The sequence below is a fragment of the Lichenostomus cassidix genome, chromosome 2 (genome assembly GCF_008360975.1).
Source record: "Lichenostomus cassidix isolate B80296 chromosome 2, HeHo_3.0, whole genome shotgun sequence".
NCBI classification, from domain to species: domain Eukaryota; kingdom Metazoa; phylum Chordata; class Aves; order Passeriformes; family Meliphagidae; genus Lichenostomus; species Lichenostomus cassidix.
Window position 1 is genome coordinate 98741845 of NC_139482.1, and position 27851 is coordinate 98769695.

General features: G+C 38.9%; 1 protein-coding gene across 3 annotated transcripts in view; it reads right to left on the reverse strand.

The window, feature by feature from the left end:
* Window positions 1–27851, reverse strand: part of LDLRAD4 (low density lipoprotein receptor class A domain containing 4) — a 285556-nt gene that overhangs the window by 143915 nt on the left and 113790 nt on the right. For all 3 annotated transcript variants that reach the window (XM_085052480.1, XM_085052478.1, XM_085052479.1), the window contains exon 3: window positions 5269–5409. In XM_085052480.1, coding sequence (XP_084908606.1) covers window positions 5269–5409 — 141 coding nt within the window. The remainder of the gene's footprint in view (window positions 1–5268; window positions 5410–27851) is intronic.

A 27851-nucleotide genomic window follows, 5' to 3' on the forward strand; every position in this document is an offset into this window, starting at 1 on the left:
GGGACAGCCCGGCACACATGAAAGCAGAAGCACAATCAAAATGTAAATCTAAGCGGTTGTTTTTATCTGCACAAATTCGGTGTCACAGTCAGAGGGGGATGCCAAAGGTCTCTTTAAACAAAATATTTTCCTTTGATTGAGCTTTTTGTTTTTAAAACAGAATCATTCTCCAACCCCCTGCAGATCCCTACAAAGCTCAGAGCTGACAGCAGTAGGTGGGGGTGGTGAAAGGGAGAGCTATATATTTGATTTGTTTGGGTTTTTTTACCTTGCAGAGGAAAATGAACTCCTACAGCAAACTCTTCTATGCCAAAACAGCCATGACACATCACCTCCATCAATGCTGACAACTTGAAATTTGATGTAGACATAATTTGCACATGACAAGAAGGATTTGTTCTCACTTGCTTTATTCTTCTGTAAATTCACAAGCATGTCAATATTTGTGTTTGATATGCCCATGTACACATACAGATCACAGCAAAGATAACTACCTGTACTGTTTTCCACCAAACAATTAAAAAATCTGAAATCTCCACCACCACAACCCTTCTCAATGAGACATGACTTGGACACGGCAGCCTGCAGACAACAGACTACGCTTCCCACTTTAAAATCTAATTTAGTTTTAGGAGGACAAGGCAGGCTGATCGTCTGTTGTGAAACAAAGGGAAATGCTCAAACAAATGAACTGTGTCCTTCTAGAGGCAGGCACATTGTTTCAGTTCTTTGGAGTCCAGATTCTGCAGGTCACATGGAGTGGCAAGCTGCTGCCAAGGCCAAGTCTGCAACGTTTAAAATCCTACTCTTTGCCTCATTTTTCCCGTCATGGCTTTGTGCTGTTAAATACACCCTTGACCTCCAAGTAGTCTTAAAAGAACAGTCATCTCCATTATCTCAATCAATAAGTCTTTACAGCTGATGAAAACAAAAACAAGTAGCCTTGCTGAAAGCTGACACAGGCTATGCACAAGGCAACCTGAGGGAAGAGGTGCAATTGGGATGCCCAACATTGGGGTGTCCTCACTAAGGAGGGGAGGTGTGCTTCAACATGTATCACCACACCTGCATCCCAGTGTAAACCAAGCAAGCTGCTACTTTAACTGGTTCAGCTTAAATGCCTTAGCATGTATTTTGATCAACTTGCTGGACTGCAGCTTTTGTCATCTAAAATCAGAATCTAACACACCTTGGATTTTCCCAGCTGCCCTCCAATTTCTCCGTGCTACACGGAGTAAATTGCCCATGCAGCAGCATAAAGCAGCCCTACCTACAGGTCAGCAAAGGAAAATTAATACAGCCAAAGGGCTGCAGAGATATGCATTTTGTTTTCCTTTGCACACATGAGACGTTGAGTTCAGTAGCAACATTTTCACAAGAGCATGTAGTGATAGGACAAGGGGGAATGGCCTGAAAGAGTATAGGTTTAGACTAGGTATGAGGAAGAAATTGTTTACTGTGAGTGCTAAGACACTGGAACAGTCTGCCCAGAGAAATTGTGGGCGCCCCATCCCTAGGACTGTTCAAGGCCAAGGTGCATGGGGCTTTAAAGCAACCTGTTCCAGTAGAAGGTGTCCCTGGCCGTGGCAGGGGGGGTGGAACTAGATGATCTTTAGGGTCCCTTCCAACCCCAACCATTCTATGATTTAAAAGACTGAATTAACAGTTACCACACTGGAGCCGTTTAAGAATAGCAAGGAAAGAGGAGCACCAGATCTGGGAGATTTTAAGTCCTCTAACACAGTAAGATAGCATCTCCTATAATCACAAGATCCAGAGAGCAGGCCACCTACAAAAAATATCTTTCTATGCCATTGCCCATGCAACTTAACTGAACAAGAAGCTCCAACAATACATTCTGGATTTGGCTGCTGGCAAGAACACAAATGAGAAATGCTTCAGCAGCCAGGAAATATGGGCTACCACTAACATGGCATATACTGCTTAAATAAACTAAAGCAAAACTTTCATATGAAAATTTATTTATTTAGACATTGTTTGGAGGCATTCTGTGTATAACTCTGAAATGAGATGAATTTTTTTCCATCACAGGAGGATAGAAGGTTTGAATACAGCATCAGAAAGTGATTCTTTGAACAAATAGCAGAGGGGAAGGCAAACTATCATAGCGACAATGTGCTGTAGGTAAAGGCAAGGGCAGATCCAGGGAGAAAGAGGACACACTGCTTGGATGTAGACCAGCACAAACTAATAAGTGGCTCCTTTCAACAGTTTTCTTCCCAGTCAAGAACTGCACACAAGCAAGAAGATGCAAGAGCTGAGCTGGTATGTAACACTGACCAGAAAGAAATACCTGGTTTAAGATTTCTCAAGTGACTTTTTTTTTAACAGTAACTTTCTTCTTATTGAGCTGTATTACTGTCTTGTTACTAATTAGAGGGCAATGAATGCATGTTCTTCTTTGTTGAAAGGCAGCCTGCTCAGCTGGGACATTTCAAGAGCATACACTCTGGTGTACTCTGGTAGGGATCCCCATTAAAATCATTGAGCAAAAGCATGCACACATTTCTTAATTCAATGTGTCATCCCTCTAAGGCCTGGGGACCTCACTTCAGCAAGTATTCTAAAAGCATTTTTTCAAAGCTGGGATAAGTCAACACAACCAACTGACATGTCCATAATAATGTTGTTTCCTATTACCAACTGGGACTGATTTCTACCATGTAATAGTCTGTTTAACAGCCAGAACATGATAAATGTAATTTAAATATCATTTATGGTTGCATTATTTTTCAATATTGCTTTCATCTTTTTTTTTCTCTTTGTTTCACCATTAGGATTCTGTTCCACTGGGATATGTTTTTATTTTTTTTTAACTTAAAACTGAAGTCCCTTTATTTAACAGCACTTGTCACAGGGTCCCTACTGCAACGAGACAGTACAGTCACTGTCAATATCCCCAAATGCAACAAATAATCAACTGCTTTCTCTGCCACAAGGTGAGCAAAAAGTTAAACACTTCCAAATGCTCCTAGCAATGCATCCAGGATTTCCTCTGCACATTCCTCATTCCCAATACTGTTGCAAAACCAGCGAACATATTTCTTGAAGGACTTAATAAGACTGCTTACATAATTATTCCTCTTCCCTCAGCACTTGAGATATCTCAAGTAGCAGGACTATTGGACACCATATTTTAGAAGCAGTCAGAGAAAATTAACTACTCTAACAGATTTAAAGAAACATAATTCATAAGAACAAACTTGGGCATTTTTGTTTTGTTTGTTGGGGTTTTTTCAACACCCACAGATGGATGGTAACAGCTCTCACAGCTGTAAAAGGCTGATTTGAGGCAGAAGCTAACTATTTTTCTCCAAGTCCACCACAAAGTAAGAAAAATTCTGCCAACTTGCATGACTTTCCAGAGACAGGATCATGAAACACACCAACTGCAGTTCCCATGAAAGCAGTAGGGAAGCTTCTGCTGAAGGTTTGGCAGAGAAACCTTTGGTCTGGACAAACTTTATGTCACTGGAGGCAAGGGGGATGACTCACCAGCTGACCAGGCAGGCCTGTCTCTGTGACCTACAGCAACACCTGAGGGGACAGATATGACTTAGGGGAAGACCAGGAAGTCTGCAGGTCCTGGATCAAGCAAGTAACAACTTCTAGAGTCCAAAGGCCTTTTGAGAAGAAGGTGTGGACATGAAGCTTGATTACTACGTGATTGCCACCAGCACAGAGAGGTTCTGAAAAACCACTGGCACCCTGGTTGCTAGACCTCAGGATGAAGAAGGGTTTGGGAGTTCCACCTAGGAGCTCCGCCTAGGAATTCACAGGGTGCCACCATCGCACTGCACCTGTGTAGGGCCACCACCTGTGATGCCACAGCTGCAGCTTGTCACCAAAACCCTTCCATCCATCTGCTATAATTGTGGTTTTCATGGCCACTTTTGGACAAATGGTTGTGCTGGCTTGGTTAAAGAGAAGAACTGTACAGTATCCCAGTCAAAAAAAGTTCCTCTATTTGAACTTTAAAGATATGCCTACAAGTTTTACATGAATAAATAACAAAGTGTAACTTCTTCACAATTCAAAAGCCAAGGTTATTGGCAAACACGTGGCATTCTGATTTGGACCCATCACCAAAGCCTATGTCTTGTCCTGGGACTTTAGAGAGAGCTCCACCCAAAACCAAACAAATCAAAACAAAAATAAAATTAAATAGCCTAAAGGAATATATAGGTTATTATTACTTCAAAGCCACTGAAATCACTGCAGAGATACCAAAGTAACACAAAGTACAAGATTTAAACAATTTAGTGTACAGCATTTAGCAACATGTTCACTTGGAGGTTAAAGGGTAGAGGACGACAGGTATATATCCAACACCTGACTTCTTTTAAGAATGCACTAAACTGATTCTGTCCTGCTTATAGCCCTATGTATTCATTAGAAAAATTACGGATACATGCTGCTCATAATTCCTATTACTAATAACAACATAACAAAACAAATATTCCCAAAACATAGTCACAACCAGAAGTGAAATATAATACTGAGGGATGTCAGTATGGGCAGAAGCAAACCATTTGGAGAGCAGAAGTAAAATAACATCACTTCTGCTGTTCCTATATATCAGAAACATTAATGGAAAATTTATTCCCATCCAGAAAGCTGAATTGTGGTTTAAAAATAAATTATTGCAGAACAAACAAAAGCAAAAGCAAAGTTTGATTTCAGTGTACATCACTGAGGGCAAAGAACTAAAAAAGCAATTCTAGTGATAAACTCTGGCTCTGTGTGTGCAATGTTTATGCAAAAAGAAAGCAACTAAAGTTATTTTAAATATATACCTACAAGAGTCAATGACCTACCAAATGATGCTGATCTCAACACCAGTAAAATTAATAGGAATGATGAACAGAAAGATTATAACGTTTTTGATTATCTTAATAGCATATAAAGACTGTTACACAGACAGAGCATAGAATATTTTGTAGAACCTTGGAAAACAAATTATTTATTTACACTTTCTCAGAGGCCACATATGATCCTTATGATTATAACCTCAATGTCTGTAGCACAAACTCCCTTTGAATAACTACAAATTTCCATGCTTAGAAACCTGAGGAAAATGTGTCACAAATCCCTACTAGTTCAGGGAAAAATAGTATTTACTTTCTCTGTCTCATATTCCCTTGATATCACACTGCAGACCAAGATTCCAAAAAGACTGATTTTGAGGTAAACAGACATATTTGACATACATACATACATGGATGCACAGAAGGAGCCAATACTCACAGCTAAAGATGCCTGGAGGTGGATGCTCTGTTACAAGCAGGCAGTTCTCTTCATCACTGTTATCCCCACAGTCATTCTGTTGGTTACAAATCAGTGAACCAAGATACAAGCATTTACCACTGGCGCAGGTGAATTTGCACTCTGAAAGGCAAAAAAGAAACCAAGACAAAAATTTGTGAGAAAATTGATGCCTACCCTGATGTTGTGCTAAAATGACAACACTTTTCAAGTAGATGCTACAATGGTGGATGGGTCTTTGGTATTTCAACACCAAAACAAACAATACTGTCCTTATAATATTGCATGTATAAATATATAAGTGAAACATTCCTGATCACCAGAATCAACCCACTAGTAAACCAGAACTGCCACTTGGGAAAATCCAACTTTTTTAATAATAAGCAATATTTTTTGTAGTTTGTGTTGATTATAGCTCACTTTGGACAAAGACTTTGTTCTCATACATGTTTGTTTGGCATCTTGCATACTTGGGGCTTGACAGCACTATTAATAAAAATAATAATTGTCCCACATTAAAAAAAGTCTTGCATCAGCTGTAAGGCAACAGTACAGTTTGTAACCAGGAACAACCCTGTCCAGACACAGACAATTATTCCTTAACTACTTTCCCAAAGCCAATTTGCCAGTCTCCCACCTAATTACAATCAAGCACTTGGTGTCTGCACATTGAAATCCCACATACTAGCGTCCTTTACAAAGTTAGTAAACTTCTAAAATGCTTATAATGTGTCTAAAAGCTATATGCAGGCATGCTGCAGTGTTTACATTTTGCTTGTTACCAAGAAAAAGAGAACAGTTTTTCCTAAATATGATTCTGTCATGAGAACAATTCCTTTGAGCTCAAGTATACTTTATAGCAAGTGTTGGAGATGTATGTTCACAAAAATATACAAACAATTATGAAAAGCCTTCTCACTAGGCTTGTTCCAAAGTTAAATACACTACACATACAGAACAGAGAACACATTGTATCTAGACAAATTAAAATTTAATGATTACACTACCAGCATGTTGACAAATTCTGGTGATTGTCATTCACAAGCAGAGGCAAAGCAGACAGAATTAGAAACACTCACAAGTAGTTCATTAAACAAATGCCATTCCCTGTGCCCTGGGCTTCCCTAAGGCTGCAGTATGGGTTGGCTGATTCTGCTTCAGAGAGATGATTTCTGGTCCGTCCCAGCAAAGAGACAGAATTTGTTCATCTTCAGCAGTATCAGCAAAAGACTTTGTTTAATCTTAACTTAGTCTGAACTGATACAACAGGACCTCCAATTCTAAAAATTCCCTAAATCAGCTACCAAGGTGTGATACTTACTCATCTGTGTCTGTTGTGTAACACAAGCATGGTAATAGCAAATGAGAGGAAGCCTGCTGCAGCAAAAAACTATATGCATCAACACACACAACATATAAAATGTTACTTCAGAATATAAATAAAAGGCATGAAATGCAAGGAAAATAAGCATTTCCAGTGCAAAAAAATATTTATTTATTTCACTTGGTGAAACTGCACTTATAAAATTAGTGAGTATTTGCCTAAATAAGGTCCTCAAACTTAAGCTTTTTCAGCCAACCATGCAGTTCCTGACCTATTAAAACTGTGGAATAAAATACTGTACAAACATATTATTTTATTCTGTTCCTTTGCCGCCCTGTTCTTTTCTGCTACAATAAAGAACTGAAGAGGCATTGAAGAGCTTAGAATTTTTTTGAGTATAGACTATAAAAAATATTCATAACCAAATGAAGTACGCCTTTGAAATCCATGAAAATGAAAAGGTCATTAACAATTACTTTTGGAAAGGAGACTTAAAAGACCAGACTCAATATTAGCACTCTGATAATTACAATGCTTTAGGACTCATTTCTGCAATTTCATGAAAAACTGAAACAAGAAATGAACAAAGCTGTCTTGGAAGGTTAGAAAAGCTGGCTTGAAAGGATTCAAACTTTCTAGGTATCTTAAATTAAGAATGTAACACTGGATTAAATTAGATCAGTAAAGAACATAATGCTTCTGTTAAAAAGAATCGATCACCATATTGCCTGCAGTTAGAATATGTGGCATGCTACTTTGGCTACACTACTGCTTCCCTGTGCCTTTGTGTTGAGTCCTAATGGAAGGCTTTCCATGCTTCCCCCATGGCTGATATAAAATCCTCAAGCAATTGATTGAGGTACAAAAACCAAAAGCAATTTAAGCTAAGAACTCTAGGTGTCTGTTTGCCACCAGATTATACGGTCTTCAGACAAAAGACTAGACGAAGCATTACATTTTTCGTAGCTGTATTAAAGTCTTAAAGTTCTGGGGTTTAACTAAAATTATCATAAGAGGACTAACCAGAAGAAAGAATTTTCTTTCTGTCATAGATAACAAGACCACACGGAAATTTGGAATCAAAAAGCAAACTCAATCAACTTTTCTTGTAAAATATTACAGATACTTCCTCATTCCCTCACACATATGAAAATGGCCATTGTCAAAGTGGATAAAAAATAAGAGTCCTCAGGCCTCTTGTCCCCTTTTTGATGTGCCCACACTGACTGGAACATTGCTCACAATATCATGGGAATTCTATGTTGATTTGAAAATGGGACATATCGTTAAAAATCATGTTGCCTTCTGATCTTCCATGGAATCTATTTGCCAAGGAAGCAGTCATCCTTTACTGGGATGGAGTTAACTTTCTTCACAACAGACCCTATGGTGGCTATTTGGATTCCTGATCAAAACAGTGTTGATGTCACACTGAAGTTTTGGTTATTGCTGAGCAGTGCCTGCATAGCATTGAGGTTTCCTCTTTTTCTCACACATGTATGTGCAAAAGTAACTTCTAAAGCTAACAAAATGTAGTATCTAATGGAGGACACAAAATCGCAAAACTTAGTCTGCATAATCACATTCTGTTAAAGTCTGAAGGAAACACTCAGAAAAATGTATCGTAGGAATAGGACAAATTAATTAAACAGATTATTCAATGAAAATACAGATATTTCTGAACGTGGAACCTACTTAGGATCTGGTATTTGCTGCTTGTAAACAAAAGTTCAGTACCTTAAAATTAGTTTGCTTAGTCAATGCATTTAAACAGTGTGCTTCTACTAAAACCAGAAAAGAACTCTTCCTTGGAAAGCAAGATGGACCAAAGTTAGGTTGATGGAGGCAGTAGAAAGTTATTAGAGTATTGCCAAACTGAAAAAATCTGCAGTAGTCTGTACCAAAACACAAGGAGTGACCTCAGAACACTCTGACCGGGGAATCCAGACCAGTCCAGACTAGACCAATATGCCTAATGACACACCAGAGAGCTCTTTTCAGTACAAAGTCTTGTACTTGGCCTGTCTAGACAAGAGAGGGGGAAAAGCTCCTGTTCTGAAAACAAGCCAGCATGAACCTTCTTTCATGAATAATGTTTCAAAGCTAGACAGTTTCCCTTTTCATTTTCAAGTGGCAATTAGTGAAACATCAGTCGGTTGGTCAGCAAGGCTCTGACTAGAGCCAAACCTGAAGCAAGATGACAGCTACTGGAGGTTAAAATAAATCAGCTCTTCTTAAAATTATGTCTTACTATGTTCATAATTATGTCTGGAGCATAATTTAAAAGACTACCTTTATGATATAGTGATTCTTCAACGTAAAGTTTTAATAAACATACTTCCAGGCAGAACTTGACTATCCTGAAAAAAAAGGAATACTAAGAATACTGTTATGAACATTTCCTATTTTTGGAAACTGAATGCAAGTAGTACAAATAAGTATATTGCACACATGTTCAAGGTAGATGCTTGTATGCATAAAACTCTCTACAATTACCAATTAATATACGACTGCATTTCAAATAGTTTCAAATAGTTAATTGCAGGTTATGTTTCTGTTGCTACAGCAAAGGACAGATTTGCCTCATGATACAAAAAAAACTACCCTGATCAGATTTTTTTACTGTGAAATGCAAGATCTGATGTATTGGGTAGGCTTATTTTATACTTTCTGTGCCTAGCCAACAAGATAATTTTATCCTTGCATTCAACTTAATTCTTTTAGACTTCATTTACACTTGACTTCATCCATATGAACAGCATTCCCATTGTTTTGTCATCCCACTTACCGTAGGGCATTTTTAATTATAGCTAAGTGCTGTTTGTTTTTCTAATGTAAGTCCAACCACAGGCCAAGGAAAAAAAAGCAACAAAGTGTCATATTGAAAAAATATGGTGGTTTAGGCCACTGTTACGATGCATGTCACAGCTACTTATTTAACGGGTCTGAGATGATTATCTAACCCAGGGGCAGAATTCTCTTCCATCCACTCAAATAAAAAATAAAAAACTATATGTGCAGCCAGTGATTTCAAACTGTTGTGACTAAACTGTAGTAACGCGGTTCAAATGCACAAAATGAAATCCTAAGTGATGTCTGGGACTTAACCAGAGAGGAAAGGCACTCTCCTAAAATCTGACAGACTGGCAGCTGCCCAGGCAGCACAACCAGCAGAGGGTGATCAAATACCCTGCTGAAGGCATGTAAGTGGAAGGTAAGACTTTCTTTGCCTCCATGTGGGTGGATCTAGACCTCCAGAATAAAGGCCTTATTTCTAATTTCTTACATAAAGATGCCATTTTAAGTACATCATCATACTTCTTCATGCTCTTGTTCATACGGCAGCATGTAAGAGCCTGAAAGAAAATACGTTTAAAGGGCACCATCACCTGTTGTAAGGATAATAAGAGGCAGAAGCAGTGAATTGGGGAGGGTGGGAGGAACCACACTTCACTAGAGATTAAAGAGATATAAACCACAAATACCAGAGTCAGTACAATAAAACCCTGTTCAGCCTCTCATAAACATCTGTGTATTATTTTTAATATTGTAGATTGTAGCTTTATAATGGGAAGTAAATCATAAATATGAGACATGCACACAAGGAGCATGTTTATTTGGGAAAAAGCTTGGTTAATAAGGAAGATGGCAGTCTGCCACGCGATCTAATAAACCTCCATTGGCACAGGGAAGGGAGGGATAAATAGGTCTCTACAAAACAAAAAAGCACTTCACAAAAAGAATGCCAAGCAGAATACCAACAAAAATGAAAGCAGATCAGCTTATGCAGGATAAGACGCAGAGCTGTAAGCCACAGTCAGAGGCCCATCCTCAGTGCCCACAGCCTCATGCAGGACCGAGAAGCAAGGCTGCTCTCAGAGCCGCGCAACGTGGAGACAGAGATCTTCCCTGCCCAGGGGAGATTACAACCTTAAAACCAGGCTGATTGAAAGAAGATTGTTACTTGTTCACAAGCAGTCTCATTTGCTCCTACAGTCCCCCATGCTGCCTTGCTTATCCAGCAATTATCTTTTCATCTACTTCTTAAGGCAAAGCCTGGAGCTATGCCCTTTAACAAGTTACTATTTATGTCAGTTGCTAAAGGAAGCAAACACAGTATTGTTGCACGCAGGTAGCAAAATCCACTGTTCAGTTCACCAGTCCAGGGCATTAGGACATTTCACCAAGATTACCTTAATTAATAGCCTGAATGGAATTACCCCAGACCCCCATCGTGGGGGCAACAGAAAGACCTCCCTTATTTTGAGATTGGTCAGTGAGGTTAGTTTTTGCCTGTGATCTTTCTTCACCATATATACCCGTCTCTGGTGTGAAAAGAAAGAGGAAAATCTCTTCCTGAGGGCTATTGGGGCATTAAGAACAGAGTTTCCATCAACACTGGAAACTAAATTCAGGAGACTCACTGTCACAGGGCCACCACCCTGCCCACATAGAAGTGTCCTCAGCTTTGCACTGGGGCCCAGCAGCTTCCCTGAGAATGTCCCCTCAGGAATGAGACAACAGTTCCCATCACAGCACTCATCCCTAATGCACAAGCCTCTCCAAAAAGACCTCAGCGACAGTCAGGCTCACCCAAATTGCCAGTTCCGACAGCATAGAGAAAGGCCAATAAAGGAAAGCCTCTTCTACTGCCACTTTCATAAATTACTTGTTCTGTTTATCACTTACCTTCCCATAAAACAGCAAGGCAATTTTCCTTTTTCTGCCCTTTCACCCACTTGCTTTTCCTGACCTGGCAATGTTCTGCCTGCTTATGCCCACAGAGCATGAATGAGCATGAACTGAAATACCAGGACTCCCCAATGAAAAGTTGAGAACTGTATCTCCTTCTCCCCATTCACATGAAGATCCTTTACATCCCCACGAAAGCATCCTGACACCCTCTCCAGCCATAAAGCTTCTGCAGAAACATCCCTGCAGCAGCATGTGCCTGGCACTCTCTGGCACAGGGACTTCTGTCAGTGCCAACAACTCCGCTGAGGCACAGTTTTGACACTGACCCATGAGGCACTTGGGTCAGAGGCCACAGAGAGAAGGACACAATACCACAGCAGACACTCACTCCATCTCATGTGAAGAAATGACCTGTGAGGAGGCATGGGTTTCCAGGAGCCATGTGAAGGCCTCATGTCTGCCCGGATGTACTCCACAGGAGCCCCTCTGCCCCCGGACATTTCTACACCTTCTAGCAAAGTTTTCCAAGTCAAGTGTGGGGAAGGGGGGAAGTAGCATTGGTAACTCAACTAATAACACTCTCATTTTCAGATGAGGAATTACATGAGGAGACCATTAAAGATACATTAAGCATGTACCTTATAATTTTTGTCAAGCACAATGTCATTATCATGGGCAAGTGCAGGTAAGAGGGGTATGTGCAAATGAGATGTTCTTAACATCTCATTCTCCTTAATCATAATCCAAAGAATTCTTGAATTATGGTAAATATTTTAAAATTATCTTAGTTGGTTTTCATCTTAAGAAATCTTTAATAATCACAAGCAGTGCCACTTACCAGGTTTGTAGAGTACTGCATTTATAGAGGAATATAAAATAAAAAATCACATTACTGTAGCAGCTTCTTGTTTTTACTTTGGAATATTGTTTCCTTAACAAATAGCTCAAGACTAGACCATTTTATTAGGCAACTTCATAACCTTTGAATCCAGAGAAATAAAGACTAAACCATGTCCCTTCACAGATGCCTTGCTAAGTTTTGACTGCAGTCCTAAAAACAGGCCCAGATGAGGCCACAATAGTTACTGCAACATCCAAGGATTATCTGAGGTTGGGGAATATGGATTGATTGTTGGGGAAAAGTGCTGTCTTTATGTTTTCTATTATTAAATTAGGTCAGATTAAGACTGTGACCCCTGTAGGGCAGGAACTGTTTAGCTCTCCTAGGAGGCACTGAAGTACCGAATAAATACCATTCTCTTCTACAATGTTGTAATGGTACTGAAGCAAGGAATGGTTTGAGAATACACCCAAGAAGTGAACTTTTCATGAAAGTCATGTATAATGCAGCCAAAAGTATACTGTATTTCAGGTGGTTGTTCAGATGCCCACCTAATACTGATGACAGTACTTTTTCGTACATCTTCCTGAGCACAACATGCAGAAAATAAAAGAGAAATGAATGTATTTACTGTGTATCAAGATGCAGGATAGTTATGGAGCTTCCACTGTAACATGACTTCCAGATTTCAAAGGACAACAAAGTTTTCCTTTCATTTCTCAATGGCATTTGAATTGTGCAGTGCACACTAATGTGAGTAATGAAAAGTCTGTTATCATCTGGATCATGTTCTCTGATCCACACCTGCAGAGATTTGTGTGTTCCTGCAGTAAAGACCTTGTCATTGTTAGATTTTGTACTTTAAAAGCAATTTCACCCAAAGTCCAATTACCTAAGGAGTGTCTAACTCGGTTCACGTGCCTCAGTGTTCACATAAAAAAATTCATAAAATAATACCTAGATGACAGGGAAACAGATTGCTCTCAATGGCTTGCACCATACAGCATAGACAAAGTTTTTTACAAACTAGCACTGTCTTGTTTCAATTGTTACTTAAGTCTTCCCTCCTTATTCATCTCTATCTAAAAAATGAGTCACACATTCTATTCACCTTAGTATCTTTCCCAGAAGGCTGGGGTTTTATGGCTAATCCTTTAAAACAAAATAAACAAAATGATACCTTTCTACCTTTCTTTAATTCTTCCTTTCTACCGATTTCCATGAACACTTCCTCTCAGGTGTGTATTGTGCTGTATATATGTATACAGACTCCCATGTGTATGCAGTTCCATATGGCAGATCTGGTAGTCGTTCCATTTGCCTAATATTTTCCACTATAAATACCATGGAGAATCCCTCCCATGTTTGCTGTATGCAGCAGGTCTGTGATGCTGAGCTCGAAGAACACCCCTGGCCTACAGAAGTGCCTCTTCTTTGTCCCAAGAAATTCTCTTCTGCTTTTAAGGAAACAAAAACTGTTTTAAAAAAATAGCAGTTATCTTCCCATTGTCTGCATCAGGAGAGTCTCTGGCAGCACTCCAAAACAACTAAAAGGCACAGACAGTTTGAGGCTCCAGCAATACCACTGGCAGGGCAACAGCACAAGCCATACTGGGACAGCAGGGGAAGAGGCAGATTAACTGTGGTGGGGAAAGGAGGTGAGATCTGCTCCCCTTCACTTTCTCCCAAGATTTCCACTTCACTTCCAGGTACTGCTGAGTACAAGCATTACTACAACCACCAGGCACTCCTCTTCTGTCCACAAGTGCTCCCAATATCAAGTGCATGAGACAGGCAGACACAAAGAAGAAATGAGAACACAGAGCCAGTATTTTATGCATTGAGAATGCCTCATTTAGCAACCTAAGCAGCATAGTTTCAATAAAGATTACTTCAAACTACAATTATGTGATTTTGTTTAGGCATCAGCAACATATTTGACCTTGTAGCAGGTATTTAACCAAGCTTATTTAACAATTTTCATGGCCAAAGTGCTTACAAAGTAGACTGTGCAGAGAACACTGATACAGGCACCCCAAAGAAATCTCTACCACATAGATCTTTCTGTTGTTGCAACAGTATCATTTAAAAATGGACAGTGTCCTTTGGACAGTGTGCTTAGGACAGTGCATTTCAGGCTGTGACCATGAACATACTACTAAATTATGCTGTATGGTGCTGAGTCTATCCTTGCCCCATGCATTATCTTGGGAAACTTAATGGTAGAGAAAACCAAAGCAAATTACTTTCCTTCCCCCATCCACACTCAACTTTGCAGATACATTGAGTGTTTAACTGAAAAAGTACCTAACACAAGCTTAACATAATGCAAAACTTGAATATAAACAGAGCCTGTAGTTCACAAGCTCAGGCCACGACCACATTGCATTTGAGAACCAGCAAAAACAAAAACAAGCTGGAGCACCATGTCCCCATAACCAAGTGCTCTGGCTGGCACTGCTGCCCAGTGAGAGCTGAGTGGGGCATGGCACAGCCTGCCTCCAACATCAGCTGTGGTTCACATCCATGTGCAGCTGCATCTCTGGAAAGAGACAGAGAAACTAAGGAGGTTTTTGACAGATCTGCTTGAATCAGGGGGACCACACGACCCAAGCTAAGTGTCGGGGTGCTGAGGAGGAGAATACTAGCATGGGGCACCAAGGGAGGATTAATAGTGCCTGGGTGTCCAGGTGTGACGGTAACAGCTTGTCTCCACAGGTCACGTCTACACATCTGGCTTGGGTGAAGCCACACAGCCTGGCACCCTCCAGGCACACAGCCTGGCACAGCTGGCTTTGAGAAGTTAACCATGTTTGTCCCTTCCTAAACACCATTTTGCAAAAGGACATCAGCCTAGTGGTCACCTGGTGTGCACTGTACCAACACACCTAAGCAGTGCTCACCTGCCAGGCACACATCCAGCTGTGACCTGGGCTTGGGGTACCACTGATGGCTGAAGCTGGCTTTTCTGACAAAATGTGCTTTGCATCTGAGATCCAAGTTGCACTCGATCTACAAGCCACACCCCAAACCCCTGACCCATTATCTAATGCCTACGGCTGCTCTGGACATGATTTCTGTGGTTCATCTTAATACACTGGACTGGAAAGTACTGTGGTTGACATGCAGATCAGTCGTGCCAGCCTCGAGACAGCAATGTCTGTCAGAGAGGCAGTGTAGGCAGCCAATAGCAATAACCATTTCAGACACGTAATTTAAACCTCCCACTGAATATCTGTCAGAAGCTCTACCAAATTTTTTGGGTGAGGACAAGAGAGGGGGCTAGGACAAATCTCTGGCTACAGCTCAAGTTATCAGCGTATCGATGACAACTTAAAGCATATATAAAATCATAAAAATTATGTGCTGCACACAGAGAGTCTCCCAGAATCCTACCAGCCCCGAAAGAGAGTAAACAGCCAGAGCGCTGGAAACTCAAGAGCAACTAATTGCATTTTAACTATAGTCAAGGTAGTTTCTAATATTGTACCAGCTCATTATTAATAATCTGTTCAAAGATGGTGATAATTTTCTGGGGTTTTATAACTAAAGATACTTGAACTGAGGTCAGTTTCAAAGCACTGGTCCCTCCTCAGAATACTTCAAATAAGAAGCTCATAGTAAAGCAAAAATCCAGTTAAATACACCATGCTGCTCCTTTTCAAGCAAAAACAAAGGAACAAAGTATTTGTTAGAGCTTTCTAATAACCCTATAATTTAGGGCCCTTTTACTTAAGAAATTATTGAGACACTAAGAAGCACCATCTAAATGGATTAATTTTCCTTGTCTTTAAAATATAAGGTCTTACTATTGAGTGTTACACTAACATACAGAAAATACTTCTCCAGAGAAGAGAGCATTCTAAAATCCAGGACGCAGATTACAAATACTTGCAGGTACTGTGTTCAGATAGATGAATGTAAAAAGAATGATCCTCAAGAAAGAAAAAAGAAGTCCAACAGTACCAACACTAGGTAAAGAACAATCTAGCAAAGAAGTATTTGGAAATCAAAGGTGGGTGAAATTCTATGGCAGTGTAATATACGACTCCCTCATTTTTTCTTAGTCCAATTCTCAGCTACTTACCGAGACATAACAAAAGCTATAATTAAGTGAACACTGTGAACACATTAGTACATTCTAATGTTTGTGCATCTAATCTGTTGTTTGTAAGGTCTGAGCTGAGATGTGATTTCCAGTGTGCAAATATCATCTGTTCTATGCAATATTAAACAAAAAGCATTCACCTAAAGTATTTCAGCAACAGCTTAAACAAACCCTTTGTATTTTGTGTTACAGTGGATCTAGGAACAAACTACCTAGAGAAGTTGTAATTAACATCAGTGGGGAAATAATAACTGAAATATGTCCTTTTATACTTCATGCAGTAACGGTCTAAGTTGACAGTAGATTATTTAAGTGTGCTCTACTACCTAAGAGACAGAAGCAGTGATGGCAGGACAACACACCCTGATAAAAGGTCACTTGAAAGGGTAGGAAGTCCCCTTCATAATGGATCAGTTATGTGGATAATGTTATAAAAAATGTAAGAAAAATTTCCTTAAATGACTACGTGTGAGGGGATTTTGTGCAGTTCGCCTATTTTGAACAGCAAACAGACACTTTAATACTTATCAATATATGGTATGCAGTCATCAAAGCCTTCAAAACGGGATTAACCATTTCAAAAAGATGAGCATGTTTGTAACACATAAGCATGTATAACAGTAATAACTTCCAGTCTTCAGAATATATTGCTGTTGTTAAACTCCTAGCTGAAATGGTAGCACATTTGAGAGAAGAATACGGTTTGGGTTTAAACATGCTTTCCAGAGTTCCAAATATGACCTCAGTTTTATTTTTGTCAAAGCTTAAAGTACAGAATGAAAAAAATCCTATTCTACAAGGACATACTAAACAGACCATTAATAAAAGAAAAATTACACTTTCTTACGACTGTAACATCAACATTCACATGATGTGACACAGCAGAGTATCCGATTACTCTTCTTGAAAGGCAAAATTCTGGCAGAGCTGCTGTTAGCTGAGATGGATGCAGTTTGCTTTGCGGAACATTGTTCTTCAGTGTTATTCCTCAGGATGCTATTTTTGATTTCCATGGCAATTTCTTGGGAATACAGCTGTAAGGTGCTGTTCTTTGAAAAACTTAACTAAGTTAGGGCAAATGGCGTAAATGCCAGGTATTCGAGAGACACTCACAAAGGAGTAGCTGAAGAAAAAAATTCATTCTATTTCAGATTTCCAAATAGAACATTAGGGTCCTTCAGAGAACTACCAGCCTACAGCTTTTTAGAAGCATGGTTTTTAGAATCAGACAAAAATTGGGTAAAAATTAATCCTATTCAATGACATCAATGATGGAAGGAATTCACAGACTCTCTACAAAGCTAGCATTAAAATTGTAAGCATCAAAGAAACGGGCAGTAGTTATGGAAGGCTAGGCATCTTTCTAAAAATATGCTGATGTTCAGTAGGTTTGTCTCATTTTGACATTTTGGGGGCTAATCACATGTATTTTAATAATAACTTGCTTCACTGAATTCAACCCCTAAACATGTATTTTAAATAACTTGCTCACCATTTTCTTTGACGCTAAAGGTGACCTATATATATTAAGATTGCAGAAAGACACTGTGAATATATATGGAGAGATATAGGAACACGGAAAAGGAAGATTAAAAAAAAAGGAGGAATGTTTTACCCCTTTTTATTTTTTTAGAACATTAAGTATTTCATTCTCTCATATTACAAGTACCTAGAGATGAGAGAGGACTACTCCTTAAATCACTTTAAAACTCTCTAGATAATATCTTCAACTTTAATGGGGCTTCACATATTTATTTCACTTAAAGCTTATTTATATCACATGCCTAGCAATCAGCAGCCTACATCTTGTCTTTTGCATAAAGATTTCTCCAAGTGTCTTCTAAATATTTTTCTCTCTCAAGCCACGTATCCACAGCAAAACAAGGAAAGATTAACCTGGTTTTAAAAAGAATCTTACCAGTGTTCTTTTCTTACAAAATAATTTCTTCTTTTACAACATATAGGCAAGTACCTTGTAAAGAAATAAAATCAAAGAACAAAAAATCCAATCTTTTCATATTGTTTCCTTACAAAATTCACCTTTGATTCACATACTATCATATAAAGAGACCTATACTTTCACATGAAGATATCTAACAGCAAACTCAAAGCATAGGCATTGTAGGCCAAGGTTTGAAACAAAATCTGGCCCAAGATGTATTGATCTGGGGCTTCCTTCACAAAGTACTCAGCCTGTGAATTATTTCATACTTAAACACAAGGACAACACAGAGTTCAAAATCTCAATGCAGAACCATCAAAAAACATCATTGGCTTGTTCTATATGGAAATTTCCACGGGTCAGTAGGAAACACATTTTTGATTTTAAACACAGTATCATCTGATTTGAATCCATGTATTAACAATATATTATATAATGTATGATGTGATTAGGCAATGCAGATTGCAAAAGCACATTCCAAAAACACACGGAATGTGTCCGGCCAGATTACTACAATTCTCCAGCTTCCGTTTTAATACTTGATGTCTGCTTACAAAACCAGCAGGCCAAACAAGAAGACTGGCCTGAATTATTTTCATATAATATTCAGAAGAAAAGAGATTTGCTGGCTGCTGTACAAGAGAGCTGCCTGCAGTACTGCACTATTACATTTGCAAAGTATGCAAGACTCAAGCCTTGTAAAGAACCCAATAGGGAGCAGCAGAAAAGGAATGCATAACACTGTGTACCAAAAGATCCAGGGGGAAAATTACTACGCTGCCTTAAGTAATAGTTCTAGAAATTTTTATTTCAGGAAAGTCACAGAAGATTTTGTAAGATCTTGAAACAAAAATCTTACCATTCTTTTCTTAGCTGCAGTTTTCCCACAGTCTGAATGACACTGGGCAAGATATTTGGATCTCCCCAGCATATCTAGAGCTGTAATAGTAACAATAATAATGATGATGACAATGATGATGAGGACGATGATGATGCCACTACTGCTGACCTGAAATGATGCAGATGTGTAAAGCTCATGATGACTGTAAGAAGGAAGGTATTGAGGCAAACTGAGTAACATTACTATGTGTCTCAGTGTAATGGAGAATCTCCATTGATTAAAAATTTTAATAATTTTCTGATTCCATTAGTTTTTTTGAATATCATCAGCTATTAATTCATGTCTGTTATCTGCACAGATTTTCTGAATGGAAACTGTGTTTCAGTTGGGCCACCCAGACAGCTATCAGATGAGATATAATGCTCTTGCTCACTTCCACTAAATCCAAACATTTATCTCTAAAGACAAAGTAAACCAAAACAGTTTCATGTCTCATATTGAATGACAAGCCACAATTTATTTTTTTTTGTTCAGAACTGGTTTCAAGCATCTCTTTTCAACTATCTACAGAGAGCAATTAAATTGGTACATAACTAGCAGTTATGCTGCAGTGGTCAGTGGAGCTTTAACTTGTTTATCTTTCATTTCCTGAGGCAGATACAGCAGCTGAAGAAGAAACCCTGGGCAATATTCTCTAAGAAGACTAATCCATATTCTTGCTTCCCAGGATCTAATCTCTGATCTCAGTGAAGTCAGTAATAAAGCAGATCTTCACTGCAAAGATCAGGATTTCAATGAGGAAGAATGGCTAAAAACTTCTTGCACCAAAATGCAATGTCTTTGTCCCTCATGACATCTCCCCTAAATATTTCAAATTAAAATAGTCATAAATATGAAAATTCTTTATCTCTGTATGAAGGAAAAGAATACTAGAAGGATATGTGAGGCATCTTAAGGATGGAAAGCTGCCATGAGCTCTGTCTAAAATACTGTGCATCACAGTCTGTGTCAATTGTCCGTGACCCTTTCACCCCTCCACCCTGGAGGCCAAGGAATTGGGCCTGTCTGAGACAGCCATCATTCATCATGGCTCTGGGACAGTTCAGAACATTAAAAATTATTGCAATGTTAAATTACTAATTTATGAGAAAGGTGGTAAGGTTTGAAAGAAGTGCTCAGAAATTTCTGCTGTACCTGAGAAAGGTTTTGAAGAGGAATAAAGAAAAAGCACAATTTGTGGACAACTGAGTATAGCTACAGATTGCCTTTGGTTTATTATTCCATTCCCCAGTATGTTAGGAAAGTATAATTTTAAGAAGAACTACACATGAAAAGAGACCACTAACTCCTGGCTTAACTGCTACTGAAACCTGAACAGCCATTTTATTTTATTGCCAGTTCAGCCCAATGGGTCAAGGGCTCAAGTTCACTTCTCTCTGACACTGTGTCTTCAGTTACAAACTCAGACATGACAATACGTCTCTCAAGAGCCCAATTTCAATTGGACCACAATAGGATCATAACAGGAATTTCAACAGGATATAGGACAACACCTCAAAACAGGACCACGATTTTTTGTGACTACATGCAGCCCTACAACCTACTGATGCTCCCCAACTCCAAGTGAGCAAGCAGTGCCCAATGCTGATGGAAAGGAGTCTCCTCTGCAGTAGCAGTCATAATTGTGCTGATGTACTTGCAGCACATGACAGATCCAGGTGCTTCTCCCAGTTCGCCTATTCCAGAAAAATGAACAGGATAATTAAGCATGCTTAGATTTACTGAGCTGGCAGATTTAGTTCTGAAGGAGAACACCTTGTGCAGTAAGCAAAGTCCTGACGCATGCTACATTACCTGCAGGGCAAAAGGAGATAGCCTCATTTGCGTGTAAGCTTCCCCTCCCTCTTGCATCCAGTGATTTCCCTACTTTCTCCTGCCATGCAGAAAACATCCTTATAATAAGTTTTCAGTCTAAACTAATATTGATAAGGTCATAGTTTTGCTGGCAATGCCAGTTAGCTTCTGAAAGTGAGCTTAATGTATGTGGTTTTCTTTCCTTTCTCACCACAGACAGCCAACAGCATTGGTCTTCCAGAATTAAAATTAATCCAATCTTTAAAATATCCACAAGTGGGTTTTTTTTAAGGTGTCACATGCACACACAAATTAGTGCCAAACATAATGAAAAGGGAAAAGTCAGAAAATTTTGTGAGCTGTGGAATTGCCATAGCTGGTTTTTTGCCATGATGGAGATAATGCATATTATATACAAATGTCATAGAGAAACTGCCTCTGATGCACTCCGTGTGAAAAGCAAACATTTTAAAAATTGATGAAAAGTCTATCATTGATATTAGCATATCACTTGATAATGTCATAAATTATTAGATGTAAAATTACACTGAAAGATAAATTTTAGAGCTTCTTAGAAGTCCTCAGTCTATCTGCACTTAGCACCTTAGATGTATATTCCTTATAATTGATATTTCTAGATTTTTCATAGGTATCTCCTTCCTTCCTCATGAAATGTGAAATTTAACATATGTTTGCTGTAAAACTCTAGTTTCAGAAAATTTTCTGAGGTTTCAGGCTACTGCTTCAATGGTAAAAGAAAAAAGTTACTACAGAAGCAACAAAAAAAGCTATTTTAACATTAAAAATTCCTTTCTTAGAAAATGTTACAGTTTTATGGGGCAGTAGTGAGAAAATTCTAAATGCCAAATGTGCTTAAGTAGTTGCAAAAAGCCACCACCAACAAAACCCTCTTACATGATGGCTCGTGCAAGTTCTCTTTGTACTCATTATTTAAAAAAAAAAAAATTGAAAAAATTAAAGAGTAACACATGAAGTTAAAGCCCAGAATCTAGGATTTCAAGATCCGCAACCCATTTCTGCTTCTACTGGTGCTAAGTTTTCATCACTTTACACACATTTGAATCACAAATATTCACATACCTTGCTGCTGCACAGGAGAAAGTGTTAGATGGCATAAGCAGAGCCCCTTTAGACAGTGTGATGGCAGAAAGTTTCTAACTAAAGCTTACAAACCCTGATTTTGTAATAAGGCTCCTTACACACAATCACCTCTTCTCCTGGTTTCACCCACAGAAACCACTACAGTCAGCTTGGCCAGGTCTTGGCAGGACCACTGAAGCCAGCAAAGTCAATCTCTCTCGCTGTAAGCTGGAACAAGAGGGTCATGACAGCTTCCAGTAGAGCCTCCTGCTTGACCACCACTCCCTCTCCATAGGGAGGAGGGAAAAACCCACACAGCCAGGCTCCCAAGCTGCCAGCTGGACCATAACCTCTGACAGGAGGTGGTGAGTCTTATCCAAAGGCTCTTCTCTTTTGGATCGACCACCAGCAAGAGGTGAGAAATGTGGCACGTGCACAGGGCAGCTGCCAGCCTCTGGTCAGTGTATTGAATCCACTGTGTGCACTGCTGTTGGTCCCAAAAAGCTTCCTGTGGCAAAGTTACAAGTGGAGAGTAGGCAGAGTTCTGAGAGGAGCCAGGGATCAGAAAGAAGGAGGAACATTCAAACTGAGAGAAAACTGCAAATGCTACAAAGAAGAAAGTTATTTACCTGCTCTAGGAAAATTTGCCTCGCAAGGATGCAAAGCCGTATGGTGCGTCCCTGAAGCCAAGGTGATTTGACTGAGGAGCATGAAACCAAGCTTTAAATAGATTGCTTGCATCACCTATGACAGGCCACAAAATAAATACTCTGGCTACCAATAAGGTCTGCAGTGAAGTCTCAGGGAGGGGAACAACATAAAAACTGGAAAGCAAATCACAGGCTCAACTGCTTCATCAGGTTTTTAGCACAACTTGATTTGAGCTTAGGTAGAAGAGTCAGCCCTTCTGGCTATACCCAGAGTGAGAAAATGTGAAGGCAGAACAAAGTGATATGGCTGAAAGTAACTTTAATTCAGGCACTTCAAAGAAAATAAGGATGTGTGTCCTGAATGGCAAAGGCTGAAATTACTAAACTGTGGTTTATTGTAGACATGGCAATTTAATCAATGTAAGCTTTATAAAGAGACAGGTTATCTTTTAATTGATCAACGGATACAAGCAGAAAAAACAGGCAATGTTTGGAGCACACAGACCTGTCATTCAGGATCTTTCTCAAAGACCTGAAGAAGGAGTTGCAAAGCACACAGATTATCTATTCTCTCCAACAAAATCAGATGGTCTAATAAAAGAAACTACCACCTCCTGTAATTTATGCCCTGTAGAAAATACTGATATAGGGATGTACAGCTCCACATGACATATTTCACAGCAAAGGGAACAGCTCTTCTCAGTAACAAGACTACCCATGAGATCATCAGACTTGCAATGTCTTCCAAAGTCAGCGTAAGTCATTATGAGGAAACTGAATCTCAAGATATCTAACAATAAAGTCCAACAGAATAAATCTAAGGATGAACATTTCACTTGACACACTATGCAGCCAAACACCTGTTAATATCAATATCTAAACTCTAAATCATATGCAATTTATTCTTTATGACACCTGCAACAGTCAGTCAGGAGAAGACATAGGGCCATTAAGAAAGTAATCATTGCAAATTTCATTTACACTATCACAGGATGTAAAAACACTCACCATTTTTTCCCTCAGAAATCACACTGAAACAAAGCAACTGTTATTACTACTGAAAACCAAAACCCAAAGTTATGTCCTACCTTCAGCATAATTGTCATGCATTTTCCATTCACTTTTAATTTAGCGTTTGTTCCCGCCATTTTTATTCTTTTAATTTCTTGTTCCAATATAAAACTATTTGCTATTTTAAGGATGCAGTTTCAGTTCTCTGTAATTCTTTCTAATATACAAACTCAGACAACTAAATTTGATTGATTATTTCATGTTCAGAATACAGAAATCTAGCAAGAGGTGTTATAAGGCAAATAACTTCTTGTGGAGTCTGCTTCAATTGTAAAACTTGGCAGAAGGGAAAAAACCTAACAGTATTGCTTTCAACAAAGCTGCAGAACAAACTCAAATTAAGGGGGGAAGGGAAGGGTTATTGTCTCACTTCACACTAAACTATTTAGCCATTCTTAATCAACAACAGTAACAGTGGCAGGTAAAAATATTCTCACTACATGAGAACATCTGCACAGTGCTGAGAGAATACCTTTCCACAGTGGACCAGAGCAGTAATGTATCTTCCCCTATATGCCTGAATCTTTTTAACATTATTAGACCTGAAATACTTCTTTCTAACTGGACATATTATCCAATTTTTCTCTTCTGGTAGATGCATTTAGCAAAACTAAGTGTTCTTAGCAACTGTTCAAGTGTCATTAAAATAGGATCTCTTGTACCGTTTACACAAAAACTACCTTGTTCTTTATTTCATCTCTAGTTTCCAAAGAACCATCTTGAAAGATTCAAGTACAATAAAGGCATGAGGGTCCACAGATATTCTACACATTACCCTCACAGTTTAAGTTGCGCTTCTGAAACCTCGTAACAGTCATAAGATATTGACAGTGTTACATAATATTAATCAATAAAATAATTTCCTTTGGAATGCCTTTGTAAAATTATTTCTATTTTTAGATCTCAAGGATTACTGCTTCACTCAATTTAATGATTCATTACTACCATAAAAGTAAAACGAACATGTGAGGTTAACAGCTATAGCTGTTAGCTGTAACCTAACCAGTGTTGTACTGCATAATTAATCTATTTTCTTCAAGAATAATATTCAGGAAAAGGGAATTACTACTATCATCTCTATAAAAAGTACAGAAAGCCTGGGGCAAGCGCGTGGGATAATAGCAAAGACAAGAGAAAGGAAAATGGGAGCGAACCAAGAGTTTATTTATAAATATCTGGGAACTCATCGCTTGGCATCGTGTAATGTCTACACAGTCTCACATTGATCTAACTTTTGGACTGTGGTTCTATATTTAAGAACATAAAAACTAAGAATGAGCACACTAGACTTCTGACACTCTTCCCAAAAATGAATGTAGCTCTTTCCCAGTTGAAACTGTTTCAAGACTGTCAGTATAGGGATAAGATTTCCAGAGTTTGTTCCCTGTACAAGTATTTAAAGGTTTTTCTAATCCAGTGTTGGCAGAACTTCAGTGTGGTAGAAATGACAGCAATCACTGTTAAAAGAATCACGTTAACCACTGTACGCGCATCTAATTTTATCTTCAGCTTTACCTCCTGCAACCATCACAAGTCAGGCTTTGATGTTCTCCTGTCTCTCCAAGAACACTCTCTCCAGGTGACAGACTCAAGCACATACTTCTTTCAGGATGGAATTCCACAAGACCAGCTCAGTTTTAGATATTGTCCCTAGGTCTCACTTCTCGTTCCTTCTTTCTCGCATTAACGTGTACAGCATCCCATTGCCTCTTCATTAGGTCACAGGTACTGAACAGCTGGAAAAAAGCAACTTCACTTCCTCTAACCTCCTGTTAGGGGAAGGCTACCTGGCTACTTGGCAACAACAAGCTGTCTTGTGAGCTGACCCACAGTGCCATGAATGGGGACAACTGAGGAATGTTGTTCACAATCACAATACTAATTGAAAGCAAAATGCTAATATGGCAACAGCCAATTTTACTTGCATGAAAATTTTCTCCTCATTGGTTGTCCATGTCTGGTTTTAATGCTGTTTTGCCTATGTAGCAGAAGATGGCCCTTAGCAAATTGAAGAATCTTGAATGCTTATTTAGAGATTTCCTAGAGGTGAAGAGCTCATATGCCTGGATACTTGTGGGGTTTTGCAACTTGCTTGTTTGCCTTCCAAACAGACCACTAGTGGTAGCATGAAATCTGATCTTTCCACAAAACTTGCCTTTTTGTCCTTCAGAGAAAGCAACTCACATAAAACCCAGGACTTTCTGATGGTCTTTAAATTATGTCTTAAGATACCACATCAAGTCTGATCCATATGTGTATTAAGCCACAAACCAATGAGACTGCCTGCATTACATTACTGAAATTATATTTTGCATTTAAAGACCTTTGAATCAGAACTGAAACTAATATGGATAGCTTTATTTGTATTCATCTCACTAAATTTTATTCCCATAAATTTCAATAATCCTACTCTGTAGTTGGCAATTCAATGACAGATTTTTTTAAAGCCTTTAAGTAATACACCATATCCTTTGAGCAGTCTGGTATCCCAGCATCCCCTTCTTCCCAATGCACAATTAATACTTGCAGATGAGAAGGGTTGTTTGTGTCACATATTTTATGGGCAGCTGTAATTCTTCTTCAGAGAAATTCTTTCCAGCACTGCTGGAATAAGGCAAGCCTGCAGTTTCCACAAGAAATCCTACTGACTTGCGTTGTTCTCCTCATGGCAGCAAGTAAAAAGTATGAAGATACAACAAGAAGAAATATGAGAAAATCGTGCATTAGATACATTAGTACTTTTGGTTATAATCTGACCCTTCATACTGGGTTTAAATTCAGAGGCTGTAGCTTTAGTCCTCAGGTATGCCAAGTTCCAAACTCATTCCACATCAATACTGCATCTGTGTCTTAGTTGCCTATCTGTAAACACTGGACAGCAATACTTTTTCTTTTTGCTTCTCTCTTGTCTTTTTCAGATGCTGAGGTTTCAAAAGGAGCTGTCCTTCACTGCTTTGGCACAGCAGGGTCCTCATCTCAGGTTCTTTGAAGGTTCTTTGGTGCAACACTGATCACTACGAGCAGGAGTCATTTGCCTGAGAGAACAGTATCTTGTTTATATCAAAAAGTAGAATAACACGGTTTTAAAGCAATGGCATACTTGAAAGATTGTACAAAAGCCACGAAGTCAATGCTATGGCATTTTTTCCATGCACACACTAGAGAAGGCACTGAATAAAACCATCTTCAAGAACCATGTGTTGCCTTTCTTGTTTGGGCTTATCCCTATTTCTTTCATTATGCAGAAACTCTCCAAGAATTTATACAAACAGCATCGGTTTGGGCACAAAAGTTACGATTGCTACAGAAAAAAAAAAAAAAGAAAAAAAAAAGAAGTATCTTCAGTTTACAGATGTCACCTACTTCCTGAGTTAAGAAGAGTGAGCTTTTCTGAACTTACTCTTACATTGTTGTGGCAGGTCATGTGTCTCTTCAAATTCTCCCTCTAAGCAACTGGAAACAGATATTGTCCTGAAAGTATTTCTTTTGAGATAAACAAATCAAGAATAATAAAGATCAGAAGGAGGAAAAATGGAGACTCATGCCCAAATTCCAATTTTTTCGTTTAAATCAAGAACTGACTGAGTGCACAGCCAGGCTGTGAATCCATCTTCAGCCAGTATAAATTACTGGTTTGTATAGTCTGAGCCTCCAGGATAAACAGACAATTCTTAAACAATTCATACACAAGCTAGTCTCCCAGGCTTTTCTGAAGGCATTACCTTGTCCTGGGTCTACCTACCACCACCTCAGCATTTGTACCCTACAACACAGGCATCCAGCACTCTCAGCCATCAAATGGCATTGAACAAAGTTATTTTATCCACTAACAACAGAGACAAATTTATCCTCAGAGGCATGGATTGAAGGTGCTGCTTAGATGCTGACTGTAGAGAAGGATTCTTCTTTGGCATTTTCATCATGAAAACTCTTCACTGTTACCTCCTCACTCCTCAAACAAAGCTTCCTCTATTCTTGCCCTTAAATCAGAAGGGAGTGACTTTCTAGTGAAGAAAGCGAGAAAGCTAAGAACACAACAGGATAGAAATTTTTAGGGAAAAAAGTCACAATATATGAAAGACATACTGCTCAGTCTGTTCTCCATTGCTAACAGATTGTTAATCCTGGCATGAGAGAG